The sequence below is a fragment of the Callospermophilus lateralis genome, chromosome 1 (genome assembly GCF_048772815.1).
Source record: "Callospermophilus lateralis isolate mCalLat2 chromosome 1, mCalLat2.hap1, whole genome shotgun sequence".
NCBI lineage: Eukaryota > Metazoa > Chordata > Mammalia > Rodentia > Sciuridae > Callospermophilus > Callospermophilus lateralis.
In genome coordinates this window covers 221,023,455-221,040,441 of record NC_135305.1, presented here as the reverse complement: position 1 = coordinate 221,040,441, position 16,987 = coordinate 221,023,455, and the positions used below count along the sequence as shown (strand labels likewise).

General features: G+C 57.9%; 2 protein-coding genes across 2 annotated transcripts; both read right to left on the bottom strand.

The window, feature by feature from the left end:
• Dennd1c (DENN domain containing 1C) lies at positions 1 to 8,498 on the bottom strand. Its single transcript, XM_076871885.1, has 23 exons — positions 8,427 to 8,498; positions 7,459 to 7,523; positions 7,339 to 7,382; positions 7,163 to 7,212; positions 6,713 to 6,832; positions 6,561 to 6,630; positions 6,296 to 6,376; positions 6,137 to 6,202; positions 5,993 to 6,046; positions 5,768 to 5,878; positions 4,728 to 4,828; positions 4,591 to 4,636; positions 4,408 to 4,509; positions 4,196 to 4,321; positions 3,309 to 3,413; positions 2,600 to 2,690; positions 2,472 to 2,512; positions 2,195 to 2,266; positions 1,531 to 1,575; positions 1,346 to 1,453; positions 1,067 to 1,134; positions 733 to 940; positions 1 to 624 (listed from the first exon to the last, which is right to left on the bottom strand). Exons 1-23 carry the CDS (start codon positions 8,441 to 8,443, stop codon positions 1 to 3), a joined length of 2,415 nt encoding a protein of 804 aa, XP_076728000.1. The 5' UTR covers positions 8,444 to 8,498.
• A 707-nt stretch (positions 8,499 to 9,205) lies between these two features.
• On the bottom strand, positions 9,206 to 14,713 carry Tubb4a (tubulin beta 4A class IVa). Its single transcript, XM_076850685.1, has 4 exons — positions 14,549 to 14,713; positions 13,937 to 14,045; positions 13,698 to 13,808; positions 9,206 to 10,812 (listed from the first exon to the last, which is right to left on the bottom strand). The coding sequence occupies exons 1-4, from the start codon at positions 14,603 to 14,605 to the stop codon at positions 9,755 to 9,757; spliced, it is 1,335 nt and encodes a 444-aa protein (XP_076706800.1). The 5' UTR covers positions 14,606 to 14,713; the 3' UTR covers positions 9,206 to 9,754.
• Positions 14,714 to 16,987: the final 2,274 nt, after the last annotated feature.

Below are 16,987 nucleotides of genomic sequence, written 5' to 3'. Positions count from 1 at the left end.
TTATCCCTCAAAACACTTCTTAAGATCAGCAACTCGAGGCCTCTTCCTGGCCTGGGGCTCTTGCCAGTCGCTGGTGGGTGAGGTAAGGGTGTTGGGGGTTCCTGGTTCCTCGGGGGACTGGAAGTGAGCATGTTCTAGCAGGACCTTGGGAGGCTGGGTTCTGGGGTTCTTTGGAAAACTGGGGTCTGGGGAAGACTCAAGGGACCGGGATGTCCTGACGGTATCTAAGTTGGGCTCCACTGGAGCTAGAAGTTGGGGACTTTTTGGAGGGCTGGGCTGGGTGTTTGCCTCCGAGAGCCTGGTGCAAGGGATCTCCCAGGCTGTAGGGTGCTCAGTTGCCTTTTGAAGAGGGGAGAGACGAAGGGTTGAGGGCTCAGTGAGAGGAGAGGACTTGGGGTCCCCTGGGCTGCTTGCGTCTGTAGAAGCTGTTGAAAGCTGGGATGGAGAGATGATTTCTTGGCTGGAGCCTGAGAGCAGCTGGGAATTGGGGTTCTTTGAGGAGCATGTGATTTCCAGTGATGGTGTGTTTTGAAGGGATGACAGGTCTGCAGGCAGGGACAGGGGCTGGGGCTCCGGCAGTTTCTCTTCATCTGGTTGCCATCTTGTTCTTCCTGGTAGGTCAGGCTGGGTGGGGCATGGGAGGAGAGAGCAGGTTGCTGACCTTCTGATGAGAAAGAGCTGGCAGGTTGGACGGGCAGTTGGGGAAAGATTGGGGGGGGGGGGCCCTCTCACCAGGCTGAAGCAGCTGTCCAGGTCCCCTCCGTGACAGCAGTCTAAGCTCTGGCTTGGCCTCAGGCTGCCCATGCTCTTAGTCTGTACACTCAAACTGTCCAGAATCTCACTCAGCAAATCCAGTTCTTCTCCGGACCCCAAAAAGTTGCTGTCCAGAACTTCTTCTGCCCATGGACCCTGGGCATCCTCAGGGCTCAGGGGAGGTGTCCTGGGTGAGAAAGGGCACCCCAGGTTTCCTGAGACCTCTGCCCTGGTGGGTCTGCTCTAATGTTTGGAGAGCCTTCTGATCCATCCTGGTCTTCCACTTCCAACCTTGGTCCCCTTTGAGTCTTACCTCTCCCCCAGGGGCTCAGAAAATCCCTTTTCTGGCTTAAGTCTCCTGCTGGGGCGAAGGGGTCTGTTCTACAAAAGACGGATGTGGAGAGGGCAGTGATGTGGAGCTGCAGAATCAGGGGGCTGGGGCTTTCTGGAGGAGGGTGCGTTTGAAGTGATCACCAAATTTTGGTGTATGTGAGGAGTGAGGTGAGATGTTCAGGCAGAGACTGGGGGGGGGGCGGCGGGGTGGAGGATTTGGTGGTAATTCCAGGTGTGCGCCTGGGAAGCACATTCTTACCTGTCCAAAGTGCTGGGTGATAGGCAGGCGCTGCTGCAGGCGATCTGAGCGGCTGGTGAGGCTTGCGGTCCTCAGGGAGCCTCCCCTGTGCAGGCCAGAGTCCCCATCCTAGGAAGAGGATGCAGGACTGGAGGCCCCTTCTTCTTGCCTCCCAGGGCATTGCCGTCCACCATTGATGGCCTTACCTTGTACAGCAGTAGGCTCTGCATTCCTTTCAGGCCACTCTTGGCCTATGGAAAAGCCAAGGGGAGTTAGACCTCTGGGTGACTGGACACTGGGCATCTGAGGTCAGCCCTCTGACCCCTAGGACAGCTGTGCCTTGCCACAGGACCTGTCTCTGTCTTCCAAATACGTTCACTACTCCCTGGGCACCACCTCTGAAGTCAACATAAACTTTTGCCCCCTTGACTAATTCAGAAGCATTTCTGGAGGCCTAACCCCACATAAAACAGGGAGTGGCCCTACAGCCTTGTAAAAATGTGTCACTGTCTCCATCAAACAAAGAATAAACTTGGATGGAGAATTTTAAGCCCCAGGAAACTTTCAGGCTTTGGAGAAGAAAAGACGGGCAGAAGCTGGGATGTATCCTCTGAGGATGAGAGTCACCAGTGAATCTTTGGCTGTCAATGTTAAATGGGCAAGAAGTGATTCTGACCCAGCCGAGCCTGCTGGGGGGGACATGAGAGCGGGAGGACTGTTCCCAGCTTGGCTGCTGCATCAGCTCTGATGAAGGCCTTCGCAGGACTTGCCTGTCAGGGTTAAGTGACCCATCGCCCTTGGAGCCTCAAAACGTCCTCGGTCCCCTCCCCCTCGTCACCCCAGCAGTCTGGCCTGTCCTGCCCAGCTCACCGAGCGGTACATGATCCTGACGGCTGGTTGGGTCTTGGCTTTGACTGAATGCAGGAGAGCACCACCACCTTTCTGTGGAAGAAGGTGGCCAAAGGAGAGACTTGGGATGTTGGGGCCACTATACTAGGGCTGGGCCCCAGGCCCCACTCCCACCCTGGGCTGTGCTGCTGGCCAATTCCCCCACCTCTATAAATGAGCATAATCACGGACCCCACTGAGGACTATTGTGGGATTAAATTAATCCAATCAACGTGTAACAAGTGTTTGGTGTTACTACCTTTAGGTGGTCGGCCCAGAGCTGATAGGAGCGGAGGGTGCCTGGGGTGAGGAGAGCAGGTATCATCCAAGGCAGGCATTGGCTGGGGCTTGGTAGGGGAGGAACCCGGAAGCCAGCAGGGGGCTCACCTGAGGAATCCCTGCAGCAGCTGATCTCCTGCTCAAAGGTATCAGAGAAGCCCTCCCCGGAGTTGAGCTTCTCCAGCCGCGCTTCGATGAACTGCAGTGGGGACAGGGTCAGACACACCTGGATGTAAGGGCTATGTCCGCTGGTGCCCCTTCCTGCCCTCCCAGTTCCTCCAAAGGTCCAGGATTCTGGAGCCCACCTCCGGAAACAACCTACTCTGTCCTGGCCCCAAGTCAGGTCCTGTTCCCAGGGGTCTGATTCCCTTACTGGGACCAAATGAGAAACCCTGCCCTTCCAGCCTGGCCCGCCCCTTCTTGTGAGCCTGTAATACTTGAGCCCGCCTTCAGGGATCCTAGAACCAAGCCTGGCATGGAAGGATTTTGGAGTTCACCTGCCTTCTCCCAGGAACCCAGGAGTCCCTACCTGCTTCCTCCTCCACCCAAAAGGGAGTCCACAGTCAGGACCTGCCCTCTCTACAGACTCACAGATGCCCACCTAGGGGTCCAGGAACTTGGGCCCCCCCAATCCATCCAGGAGCCTAGAAGTAGGTCTTTTCCCCACCTGGGATTCTGGAGTTGGGGAGTCCTCTGGGAGCAGCCCCAGCCCCCTCATAAGATCTCAGAGGTCTGCTCAGGCTCAGAGGCCATCCTCAACCCACGCCTGGGAATCCAGCAGGCCCTCTCTGGCTTCACCCTCAGGGTTCTGACCCACCTGCTTGAACAGCTGCAGGTGTACAGCCCGCTGGTGGAAGGCCTGCAGGGGCGCCCCAGGCTTCTGGGCCAAGAAGGCTTCTTCATTGAAGGTTACAGGCTGGCCCTGGAAGAAGGAGCCCTGTCCTGAGCTCCCAGTGGCTCTCCTGATCCCCAGCCACCTCCTTCATTCTACCATAAAGTCTTGTGGCAAACATCAACTGGATGCCTGCTGTGCTCCTGACCCCCTGCAGGGACTCATGGGGCCATGGGATGGTCTTTTACCTCTACAGAGTTGGGAGCCTTGGGAGAGCTGCAGAGCAGGTGTGGTACCTGACTCAGGTGTTCCCAGGTAACCTCTGACCCCTGCTGGGAGGAGACTGGGGAAGGCAGGACAGAGCCAGTGTAGGGGGAAGGAAGTCCTAATGGGGAGGCCACTAGGGAGTGTTGGAGGTGAAAGCCAGATGTGTAAATGACCCTGGAATTCCCTCAGTTTTAAAAGAATAGTTATGAAAAATGTGTGTGGGGATGAGGGAGCTTGAGAGCAGATCAGGGTTCTGGATTCCACTCTCCCACTCCACGTGGAGCTTCTCCAAGCCGCGGTTTGTCATCTACAAAATGGGGCTTTAATCGTAGCCATCTCAGCGTGAGCATTAAATAATAGCAAGACCCGGCGTTTATGGAGGACTCCGTATGTGCTAACACGGTGCAAAGTGCCTGGAATACCCGATTCCCCGACTCAAACAACCCTTTTGGGTGGGCACTACCAGCATCCCATTTTACAGGGGAGCAAACAGAGGCACAGGTCAGTCCTCCACCAACGCTCCAAGTTATTAGAGTTGTGAATCCTTCAGGAACCCAGAGAGCGAGCGAGAGCCACCTCTCTCGGCATCTATCCCTGCTGCTCACCGGGCTGCAGACCAGCGCATCGCGGTAGCCGCCAAAGAGCAGGGCCTGGGCTTTGAGGAAGAGACGGGATACTCCTTCCCCGGGGCTCAGCGCGACCTTCCTTAACCTTAGCCTCAGCAAGGACACCTGTAGGTAGGGCCATAGGGAGGCACTGAATGAGCAAATGTGAGGTTTCCGGCTCCTGGAGAAGAGTGGGAGGGGGTGACCCTGACCACGTCTGGCGGCAGCGTCTGCACGTCTTCGAAGGGCGTCTCCAAGGTATTGGAGTCTATGTTCAATACCACGACGTCCTCCAGGGCCTTGTCGCGCACTCTCTGCAAGGGATGGAAGATGCGCTCTCAGAGTCTGAGGATCCCTCCCGCCCCACCACCTGCGGGATGGCGGTTCCTTCTCACCTCGGCAAGACTTGCATGCACTCCAATGAGGTAGGGCATAGGCGCACTGCGGACGAGAGCCAGGGTCATGCAGGCACTGCCCCCACCCCAGGCCTCTTCCCTAGGCCTGCCCCCCCTTCCAGGCCCGCATTCCTCACCAGCAGTAATCCAGTAGGTGCGGGGGCAGCGTGGGGATCAGCACGTGTTCCCAGCGCATGGGGTACAGGAGAGCACAGGACGCGTGAACACAGGAAGTCAGCTGGGGACAGATGAAGGGTTTAGAGTTAGGGCCTCCTAACTTCAAGGACCCTCTCTAAGTCGACAGTTCAAACCTTCCCAGTCTCCTGTTTCTCCTCCTCCCTCACCCTGCGGTGAAATGGGGGAAAACTCGGACCCCTTTAGGAATCAGATGGAGACCAAGAATTTGTCTAATTACAGTCCGCTCTGGGTACTTGAGGATTCTGCAAACTCGGATTCAACCAACTTTGGGTCAAATATATTCCAAAAAAAAAAAAAATGCATCTGTGCTGAAAGAGACTTTTTTTCCACGTCATTATTCCCAAACAATAGAGCATAACAACTATTCACATAGCATATTTACATTGCATGAGGTATTTGAAGTCACTTAGAGATGATTTAAGTCCATAGGAGGACATGCATAGGTTCTATTCAAATACCATGCCATCTTAGATAAGGGACTTAAGCATCTGCTGATTTTGGTATCCTTTGGGGTCCTGGAAGCAATTCCCCCAGGTTACAGTGTTACGGAGAACTGTCTCGTGCTTTTCAGAGGGTGGAGCCAAGACTTTGCCTGTCCTAATTCCTCTCTGTAAGGGGCAGAGTTAAGATTCAGCCCGCTCAGATCCCATTCCTAGGGACCGAGCCATGGCAGCCTTCCACTGACCCCAACCCCTAAAGAGGAGGGACTCTAAGGCAGCTCCCGGTTCCAGCTCCCGGTTCCACGGGGTGGTGGAACCGGTATTCAGACCCCACCCATCTATTCCCTTAGGGGCGGAGCTAGAATTTAGGGCTCTAGGATCTTATCCTCCAGAGCGGCGGAGCCCAAGGAGGAGGAGCTACACCACACACACACCCGTTCCACCCGATAGGGTGGGTCAGGTGGAGCTCCCAGTGTCCGCCCCTCCCATTGTGTCCTCCCCCCGGGTGGATCCAGGCCTTGTCCTCTCCCCCGCCTCACCGTGCTGAGCTTGCTGGCAATGAGCAGGACTCTTCGCTCGGCTAAGAGCGCAGCGAACAGGCCCACGATGTTCTCATCTGTCACCGCCACCACCAGCTCCGTTAGGTTTCTCTGAGGAACAGAGGGGCACGCGCTGAGCGTGGGCAGACGCCAAGATCTGGCGTTCCACTCTGGGTTCTGGGACCTCTGCCCGCCCCCGGAGTTCCCTCCCTCGTCCCTACTTACATTCTCAGGAATGGAGGGCAGGGAGCCGGAGTCCGGGGCCACGAAGCAGGAAAGCTGGTGGGGGCATTGGTGGGGGTAAGCAATCAGTCTGCGAGTTGACCTCACCTGGGTGCCCAACCTTCCAGGGGCCCGACTCCCGCTCACCAGCCTGCTGTTCCCGGGGGCAGGAGGGAGTATTCCGTGCACACCGGAGATGGTCACTCCGCTGCCCTGGGGGACAGGTATAGCTGCGTGTTCCTCAGGGCTGGGGTACATCCCCCCATCCATCTAGCGTCCGTGGCCCAGGAGTTGGGAGCTACTCACCAGCTCCAGCCCTCTTGAGACCTGGGGCCCAGGAGGGGGCTGCTGCAGCAGATTTAGAAGAAGTTCTTCAGCCTCGGAGACCTGGGTGGAAGTCGGGGAGTGTCTGAACCAGGAGGGTTTGGGACTCTGAGGGCCTTGGCCCAGGCCAGGGGGCCTCGGGGGTGCTGAGGGACTCAGGACTGGTCTGGGAGTTCAGAGAAGGGCTGGAGACAAAATGGGGCAGGGGCTGGGACTCTGGCAGGAGTGAAAGGGGGGCTGGTCTCACTTGGTCCTGAGCTAGGAGGTCCCCCACTGTGTTCAGGAGCTTGTAGAACACCTCGAACCATGGCAGGTGACTGCGGAGAGAGGAGGGGCTGAATGGAGTACCCTGGCCGAGGCTTGGTGCTTCCCACCCTGTCCCAGGCTCTATTTCCATACCTGAGGATGCACAGACAGCTCTGCGCACCAGCTCGCAGGCGGCAGAAACCGAATCTGCGGTTGCCGGCCAGGTCCGTGAGGGCGAAGGTGAAATGCTGGACGGCAGGGCTGGGGGGCTCCCTGGAGGTGGGCAAGACTCTCCGGGAGTCCTGACAACCAGCTCCCCATGCCCTACTCCCTCCAACCATGTTCCCCGTGCTGTGCCCACCAGGCTGGACTTTGGGTGTTCGGGTCCCTGGTTTGTGGATCATTTGGTACCTGAGACCATGAGTTCATGGGTCCTTGGGTCTCTATGCATTTAGGTCACTAGTTATGCAGGTCCCTGATTGTCTGGGTCCCTGGGTCTCCAGGTCCCTAGGTAATGGGTCTCCAGGTGTCTGAGTTGCTGTGTGTTTAACACTTAGGGTCCCCGAGAGCCTGGGGTCCCTTTGTCTCTGCTCCTTTCCATACCTTTCTACATCAAAAGGAAAGCAAAACTTGGGCACCATCTGCATGGCTTCCTGGAAAAAGGAGAGAAGCAGACTGACAGTCAGATCAGGATCCGGGGGTTCCAGGTCCAAGCACAGAGCCTCAGCCCTCTATGGGACTGGCCCTGGCCGGAAGGAGCAAGAGGACAGCCTGAGTACCTGGTCCCTGAAGTCTGGGGGGAACTGCCGCAGAATGGGAGGATCTGCAGGGAGAGTGGGCTGCTAAGTCCAGGGCCTCAGGCCCCTCCTCCATCCCCATCCCCAGGGCCCCAAACTCACCTTCCTGTAGGGAGGCAGGGCAGGCTGCCTCGAAGAACCAATCAAACACCGCTGGGGGACCCCCTCTGTGGGACAGAAGAGGGCTTAGAGGACCCAGGGACTTGTTTCTGCATGTGATTGTGCCTGTGTGTGTGAGCAGGTGTGCTGGTGTGTGACTGGTGTCTGTGGTGGCGTGTGTAGCTGTGGGAAGCTCTAGGTGCAGGCCTGTGAGTGTGCAGCAGAGCCAGAGAGCACAGCAGTGTGCGTGGCTGAATGCCTGCTTATATGAGCATGTGTGTGTGTGTGTGTGTGAGACAGAGCAAGTGTGCGGATGACTCTGTCTTTCCTTGCATGGCTGTGTGTGTTTTGGGTGAGTGGGCATCTTTGTGGTTTGCCTCTGTGCCCCTGGGTGAGGTTTCATGGGGCCCCATGGCTGACCCCACCTTCCTCACTAGAGGAAGGACAGCAGGATGCCCTGGTGCTTACTGTGAGCCCTACAACCACCCCCACCTTCCCTGCCCCCACATCATGCAGAGGATGCTGGGACTTGGGCTCCAGGAGAGAGATGGCAAGACCCAGAGGAGACCCCTGAAGACACACGGTGCTGTCTAGCTGCACGGAGTCCCTGGCACTTTACCCTCATTCGGGCACGAGTCAGTCACCCACCCATGTGGACACACAGCTTCTCCCCTCCTCACATCACCCACTCTGCTGACTCCCAGAAGCGGCCACTCACACCCCCCAGAGGCACAGTCCAGAGGAGCCGGTGAAACCACCCAGAGCAGGAAGGAGAGAGAGGAGGGGCTGGGCATGGCCCAGTAGGCCCCAGAGAACACACAGGGGAGGCCAGCTGAGGTCCTGCCCTGATGCCTGCCACTGTCCCAATGGGTCACTGTACCTCCTGGGCCGGCCCCCGCGGTACCTCCCCACTGCCCCAGCCCAGGCCTGGGAATCTTGGCCCACAGGATGAGGGAGGGGGCAGCTCTTACTCAGCTCTGGATCCCATGGTCCCTGCAGGGCTGGCCCGGCTAGGCCCTTTCCCTAGGGGTCCTGGGGGCCTGTGCTTGCCTGGGGCTGGGCCCTGAGCCGGCTCGGCTTCCTGTGTGGCTGACAGAGGAAGTTTAACGGGTGACGTCCTCCCTTACGGAGGCCCCTGCCCCCACCCACTGTGAGAAACCTAGGCGACCGACCCGGCTGCTTAGGCTTCTCTGGGATGGGTGGCAATAGGGGCAGGCTCAGAGGCTGAACCTTCAGGCTCATCCTGGAGGCTGGGCTATGTCCTGTCCCCACGGTCACACTCAGGCCTTCCCCTCTCCTTCCTTACTTCAGGGAAGGCGAGGATTCAGTCTGCCGAAAGTGCTTCCTCTTCCTTCCACTCTTGCTCTTTCCCTTGGTCCCTTCTCACCAGCCGCCCCACACCCAGCACCGCCAGAGGGAGGTGGCCCAAGGAAAGGACACCTGGGAGCCAGGGAGGGGGCACAGAGGTCGACACAGGCAGAGCAGCAGACAGGCCCCCCCCACAGTCATCCTCGCTCATACAAACAGCCCCAGATGAGGGACAGGCAGGGGAGTCGGAGGGTGATGGCTCACTGGTTTGGCCTGGTCCCTGTGATTCCCAAGCCTCTGCTCCCATCCCCCTGAGACAGCTGAGCCTTTGGCACCCACCTCCACCCTCTAGGGAGGAGCCCCTGCTTGCTGCACAAGGTGATGAAGTGAACTCCACAGAAACACCAGGCAAGGACTCATTTATTCATCCAGGGTCAGGCAGAGGAGGGGTCGTCGGGAGTGCTCCCTGACAGTGCTCCCAGGGAAGCCAGGGAGGGAATGGGAGCTTAAGAGAACCAGAGAGAAGGCGCTGAGAGGGGAGCAGGGTTTCCTGAGGTCAAAGATGAGGCTTGGCTCGGAGGGAGGGGTCAAGAGCAAACCAGGGCTTACGGGGTTCGGGGGTGTCAAAGGTGAGGGAGTTGGGATAAAGGAGGGCTAATAAGGAGGTGTGGGGCGGCAGGGCGCGTCCAAGGGCTAGAAAAGGTGAAGCGGGGCTTAGAGAGGTGTCCAAGTTGGAAGATGTCCCTGGGGGTTGGGAGATAAGGTAGGGTTCAAGGGTCAAAGCTGGGCTAGGGTCAGAGATGAAGTGACCAGAGGTCAGGTGAACTCCGCAGGATGGTTAGGGTCAAGGCAGAGTGACCATGGATGGTGGGATCCTAGGGTCAGGCTGGGTGGGCAGGTCATGAGGCTCTTGGGGTGGCAGAGGAGGCAGAGGTCAAGGGTCAGAGGCCTGGCCGGGGGTGTGGGCAGAGGGGAGGCGAAGGCAGGGGTCCTAGGCCACCTCCTCCTCCGCCTCCTCCTCGAACTCGCCCTCCTCGGCCGTGGCGTCCTGGTACTGCTGGTACTCGGACACCAGGTCGTTCATGTTGCTCTCGGCCTCCGTGAACTCCATCTCGTCCATGCCCTCGCCCGTGTACCAGTGCAGGAAGGCCTTGCGCCGGAACATGGCCGTGAACTGCTCCGAGATGCGCTTGAACAGCTCCTGGATGGCCGTGCTGTTGCCGATGAAGGTGGCCGCCATCTTGAGGCCGCGCGGCGGGATGTCGCACACAGCCGTCTTCACGTTGTTGGGGATCCACTCCACGAAGTAGCTGCTGTTCTTGCTCTGGACGCTCAGCATCTGCTCGTCCACCTCCTTCATGGACATGCGGCCCCGGAACACGGCGGCCACGGTCAGGTAGCGGCCGTGGCGCGGGTCGCACGCGGCCATCATGTTCTTGGCGTCGAACATCTGCTGGGTGAGCTCGGGCACGGTCAGCGCGCGGTACTGCTGGCTGCCCCGGCTGGTCAGCGGCGCGAAGCCGGGCATGAAGAAGTGCAGGCGCGGGAAGGGCACCATGTTCACGGCCAGCTTGCGCAGGTCGGCGTTGAGCTGGCCCGGGAAGCGCAGGCAGGTGGTGACCCCGCTCATGGTGGCCGACACCAGGTGGTTGAGGTCCCCGTAGGTGGGCGTGGTCAGCTTGAGGGTGCGGAAGCAGATGTCGTAGAGCGCCTCGTTGTCGATGCAGTAGGTCTCGTCCGTGTTCTCCACCAGCTGGTGCACCGACAGCGTGGCGTTGTAGGGCTCCACCACCGTGTCCGACACCTTGGGCGAGGGCACCACGCTGAAGGTGTTCATGATGCGGTCCGGGAACTCCTCGCGGATCTTGCTGATGAGCAGCGTGCCCATGCCCGAGCCCGTGCCGCCGCCCAGCGAGTGGGTCAGCTGGAAGCCCTGCAGGCAGTCGCAGCTCTCGGCCTCCTTGCGCACCACGTCCAGGACGGCGTCCACCAGCTCCGCGCCCTCGGTGTAGTGGCCCTTGGCCCAGTTGTTGCCGGCTCCCGACTGGCCTGGGGCGGGGAGAGGAGCCCAGCACCGGCATTGACCTCCACCCTGTCTACCCGGTATCTGGAGGGCCCCCGGCCAAGTGCCCCTGAGTGCGATCCCTGGCACCCCTCCCCCACAAAAAATCCTTCCTTCTCAGTGTTGGCAATGCACAGCGCACGATGGCCGTCTGGGCTCGCCTCACTGCACAGTAGCACAAATCGCCATCGTTATCATTAACCGTTCTCTCTGCTTCCCTCCATGTCCTGAGTTTGCCCAGCAGCCAGAGGATGGGAAACCTAAATCAGGCCGTGTCCCACCTTAGTTCAAAACCATCCCCAGATGCCCCTCCTGTCTTTTGCGGCACTGGGGATCGAACCCAGGGCCTCTCCACCACTGAACTGCACCCCCAGCCCTTCTTTATTTTTGTTTTGAGTCTTGCTAAATTGCCCAGGTTGGCGTCAGAGTAGTTGGATGAAGGCTGCACCACGGACAAGCCGGTCTCCCCTTCTCCTGTCTTTGACCAGTAGCCGACCTGCGCTCTCCGGCCTGGCCCCCTCCCTCCCTCCCCCTCATTTCCTCTGCTCCAGCCACCAGGGCTCCTCCAACCCGCCAGGCTTGATCCTGCCCTGGGGCCTTTGCCGGGAATGCTGTGCCCCCAGGTTCCTCCTCCAAGACTTCCTGGGGCTCAGCAGTTGCCACTGGTGGCTCAGCCCCTGACTTCTCCTGTCCCTGTGGTACTGACAAACTTGTTTTCATGTTAATCACGTTTATTGCCTGGAATCTCACTGAGGAATGCAAGCTCCAGGAGGACAAGGTCAAGTACTAGAATACTGGCTGTTATTATTGACAACACCTGCTTCCCCCTGGTCCAGCTCCATCCTGAAACGGGCTCCCGACCCCACCCCACAGCCTGTCTTCTCTGCAGCCGCCAGAGGGCGCCCGTGAATACCTGAGCCTCAGCCCCACCTTGGCTTTCACCTCCCACGGGATAAAAGCCCAGGTCCTCCTCCCAAAGCCCTGGGGGCTCCGTCCCCACCAGGGAACCTGCTCCAGCCTCCAGGACTTCCTCATTGTTCTAACAGGCCAGACTGGGTCTGCCTCAGGCCCTTTGCACTGGCTGCCTGGGATTCTTTTTCCTCAGGGCTCCTCCCTCACTTTCTGCTCAATGTCACCTCTTCAGAGATGACAATCCCCAGATAGGATAAGGATCCAACATATGGATCCTCCTCCACGCCCTTAGATTGTTTTTATTTTTCTTCCTATACCTGCTGCTCTCAACCTTTTGCATGTTGTGGTGTGTTTATCTGAGGGACTCCTGTGTCTGACTCCTGGCTGGAGCAGACCCGCCGGGAGCAAGACTTATCTTGCTGTGTCTGGAACACAGTCCTTTAGAGCCAGGAGCCTCCAAAGGCCCTAAGCTTGGGCACGTCCTGCATCTCTGAATCCTTCCCCCGTTCTCTGAGGTACTTACATACTTTTTGGGGAGGGTAGTGGGGATTGAGCACAGGGGTGCTTTACCACTGAGCTGCATCCCCAGCCCTTTTTGTCTTTTATTTTGAGACAGGATCTTGCTAAGAAGCTGGCCTCACACTTGTGGTCCTCCTGCCTTGGCCTCCCAAGTTGCTGGGATTACAGGTGTGTGCCACAGTGCTCAGCTTACATACTCTTTTTACTTCCATTTTACAGACGAGAAAATGAAGATTCAGAGAGACTAGCTCCTATGTGAAAAGTCACACTGCAAGCAAGTGGGACAGCTAGGGCTCCGAGCAGATGGTCTGGCCCAAGTCCACACTTTCAGCATGTACCATAGAATCACTTGGCCCAACTGTGAGCCACCCGTGGTCATTCAAAAAGGCCTCAAACCTCAGTTGTGTCTCTTTCCACAGCCATTCCTGAGGACCCATTAGGTATCATACCCACATTGGTGCATCATTATCTCTCAGAAACTTTGTATAGATCAGAGAGGGGAAGTCACTTGTCCAAGGTCACACAGCTTATTCAGACTTCAGACTCAAACCACCATGTTCGGAGGAAAAGGCTTACAAAGGTTCTGGGGGAGGGTGGAGCTCGGGGCCTAGGTCAGGGTAGGGTATATGTGACCAGCCCAATCTAAAAGAGCTCCCAATAAGGACTATGACTCCCTTGAGTCTAAGTTCCAAAACTGGGCTTACTGACTTTGCATACGCTATTCTCTCCAAGTCCCTTGGCCAGTCCTTGTCCCATTCACCTGTTAGGTGGCAGGTATTTATGATGATAATGGAAACAACTGCAATACATGCTTATTTACCCTTTCCTCTATGCCAGCTCCTGAGTTCTTTACACACAGGGAGAGCTTTACGCGATCTCCTTGGTTCTAAACAGTAGATCATCTATATCCCTGTTCTGAAGATGAGGAAACCGAGTCATGAAGGGTTATGGAGCCCGTCCAAAGTCACCCAGCTGACAGTCCAGGGCTGAGCTGTACTAACGGATCTCTGCGGCGGGCTCCCCACCAGGATGGCAGCTCCAGGGCCTGGGTAGGGAGTGGGCCCTGCCAGCAGACAGCTCAGGTTGCTTTGTTCTCTGCTGTGCCCCAGCTTCTGGTGCAGGGCCTGGAATATCGTCAGAGCTCATTAACTCCTTGTCCAGTGCATGAGTTGGCAGAGCTCGGGGCTTGCACCCTGCAACCTGGCTCTAGTCCGACTGTACAGTTAAAATGCCACCTCATCCAGGAAGCCTACCAGATCCCTCTGTTCCAGGCCCTCCCCAGGGCCTCCACCATGACCTGTTTGACCCATCACGTCCCTGACTGCTGTGTCCATTCTGGGACTCAGTGGTCACTGCCAGCTAGGTAGGGGATTTTCATCAAGGCATCTGGGAGTGAAGGAATAAGGGGCTCCTTTCCTTGGGGCCCACTCCTGGAACTCACCAAACACAAAGTTGTCTGGCCGAAAGATCTGGCCAAAGGGGCCGGAGCGGACGGAGTCCATGGTGCCGGGCTCCAGGTCCACCAGCACGGCTCGGGGCACGTAGTTCCCTCCTGCAGGGAGGCAGATGGAGGGCAGCTGGTGTGAGCGCCAGGAGCCACAGGCGCCTGAGAGCATCCTGTCCCCTCCCAGCCAACCCACACCCCCACCCCCCCACACCAGAAGGTGCCCCCCAGCCTACCTGTGGCCTCATTGTAGTAGACATTGATCCTTTCCAGTTGCAGGTCACTGTCCCCATGGTAGGTGCCGGTGGGGTCGATGCCATGTTCATCACTGATCACCTCCCAAAACTAGAGCAGGTAGTGATGGGAAGGGATGAGAGGGGGGACCAGGTGGCTGGGCCTAGGATCCCCCCGAACCACTTCCCTAGCTGCAGCTCACCACCCACCCCCGGGCCCCCAGCCAGGTGACTGGGGGACCTAGAGGTATGGCGAGGATGAGGCAGCAAGAAGGAAGAGGTGGGGGCGGGGTGCGGCCGTCACCACCGCAGCCCGAGCCTGCTGGTGCCAGCGCACCCTGGCCGCAGCCCGGGGGAGGGGCGCCGTCTCTTTGTGCGTGGAGGGGACAGTGGGCCAGCTGTGAAACCAGCTGTGGCCAGCAGACAGAAGGCTGGGCCCTACCCCGATTGACAGGCCTCTTTGTTCCCAGCCTGGCCCTGCCCCCAGCGCCCCTCCCCCACCATCCCGGGGGCGCTGGCCTCCTGGGGACCGGGTCCCGCGAGGCCCTAGGTCGGGGAGCCTGGGGGAGCTGGCTGTGCACCGGGTCTGCCCCTCTGGGCCCCGACCCCGCGCACCTTGGCCCCGATCTGGTTGCCGCACTGGCCGGCCTGCAGGTGCACGATCTCCCGCATGGTGGTGGCGCTGCTGGTGGACGCGGCGGCGGTGTCGCGGACGCTCTGAGCTGCTGCGGCGGCGAGGGCGACTGAGGCGGCGGCGACGAAGCTCTGTCCCTGCGCCCCCGGGATGCCTCTATATGAGCGGGCGGGGTCCGCGTCACCGCCGGCCGCTCCGCCCTCCGGTCCCGCCCCGGGACGGAGGGGCGGGTGTGGGGGACAGGAGCGATCTCTCTCCTCCGAGGCCTCCGAGAGCCCGGGCCCAGCCTAGGTCGTGCCTGGGTCCCTCCGCCCCACCCCGGGGCAGGGGGCGGGGGCCCTGCAGGCGTCATCAGTTCCTGGCTCCCGTGCCACCCGGGTTTCAGAGAAAACGGGGGGCGGGGGAGGCGGGAGCCCAGCGTCAGCAGGAGCTGGAAACCCTGCCGGGCCCCATCCCGCCCAGCCCCAGCCTCAAGTTTCTGCCCCCAGCCTCCCATTGCATTTAGGCCTCTTTCCCCAGAACCTCGCCTTCGCCGGGAGGGCTGCGAGTCGGGTGGAGCTGGGGCTCCCGAGGTGAGGTGGGGTGCAGGCAGCGGGGGTTGGTTTCGGAGGACTCGTCTGGAAGCTGCGGAATAAGCAACCAGTTTAGGTTAGCAACCCTTGTGGAGTGGGGAGCTGGGGGCTCCTCTGGACGCCTCTGCTTTGGGCTTTTTGCAGGTGGGGTCACCGTGGGTCTGGCGTGAGGGAGGAGCATCCCGTCTAAGGCTGGGGCTGGATCACAGACGACGGTGGTGGGCTCCCGCAGGTCTTCGCCTCTCTGCTCTAGTATGAACGTGTCTCTCTTCTCTCCCCCACCCCTGCCCCCAGGATTGAAGTCAGGGCCACTCACCCACTGAGCACACCCGCAGCCCTATTTTGTATTTAATTTAGAGACAGGGTCTCACCGAGTTGCTTAGCGCCTGGCTTTTGCCAAGGCTGGCTTTGAACTCTATCTTCCTGCTTCAGCCTCCTGAGCTGCTGGGATTACAGGCCGGTGCTGGGCTCTGCCTTCGCATTTCTTATGAGCTCTATGACCTTGCTCCAGGCCACTTCTGTGCCTGAATTGTCCCCTCTGCAAGACGGGGAAGTGGAGAAAGTTGGCCCTCGGGGAATGCTGGGAAGGGCCGAGGAGATGGGCAATCAGCAACCACCAGGAACAGAGCCAATAATAAATTGTATCTATCACAACTGCATTCAAGATCTGGGCAAGACTTGATGTACAGCCCCTTAAATGAAGGACAGACCTCCTGAGGCCACCTTCAGCTGGCATCCTCCAGCTGTGCCCCCCAGGATGCCTCTTAAACCCCAAGGCTCACCCAGAAGAGGACTTGGGACTCCTGTAAGTTCGGTAGGCAGTGCTGGCTATGTGGTTCAGCCCCTCACTTTGGGCAGTGGTTCTTCGTGTGGGGGTGGGGTGTGTGTGTGAGTTTGAGCTTCTGGCTGGGGTAGGTAGAGGCCAGGGAAGATGCCCCAGCCTAGAGACTGATTCAGCACCAATGTCAGTAAGGCTGAGGCAGAGAAAACCTGCATTATTATTTGGGGAAAAAATTGAGTTAGACCCCCAGAATAAATTCCTGATGTGTGAGATGTTATAAACCAGTGCTGTCCCCCCAGCTTTCAGGATTGACCTCCTTTCCTCCGTGTGTGTGTGTGGTGTGTGTGTGTGTGTGTGTGTGTGTGTGTGTGTGTGTTTAGCAAAACATTTTTTAAAATTTCACTTGTGTAATTTGTCTCCTATAGGAAACAAATTTGGCTTTGCAATTTCTGTAGCTCCAATACAATCTCAAAGGCAGCCTAGGGTTTCCCTGTTTCCCACTTAACAACACCTGAAGACATCTGTCTTCCCACCATAGTCTGCAGATTCTCTGGGCAGGTGAGGTCTGATAGTAAAGAGGGTAGCAGTCTTGTTACTTTGACTTAACCAATACTTAATTAAAGAAGTTAAAGAGAGGTTTCATTATTCTGCTGCGTAATATAGTTTCCAGAAGTCAGCTGTGATAAGAATCAGAGAAAATAGATGTTAACATTTTACTAACTCCTGCTTGGCATGGTGGCCTGTGACCAGTTTCAGCCCCTCATGGGCTGAGGCAGGAGGATCACTGTGTCCAGGAAGCGAGACCCTATCTCAAAAAGAGAAAGGACTAACTCCTAAAAAGTGGGAAGGTGAATGTAACAGTTTATTATGATTTATTGTCATTTAAAAAATCAGACCATGAAACCAGGTAGAAGTAAGCGTGAAAAGTTTGCAAAACAAAACATTTAAACATACTTATTTAGACAAGTGATCTGAAATTAGAGACTTTTCAAACATTTCTCCACGGCAACTGGAGTAAGCCTCCTAAATCTGGCTTTGTTGTGGATTCTGTCTTCTACATTATCTTC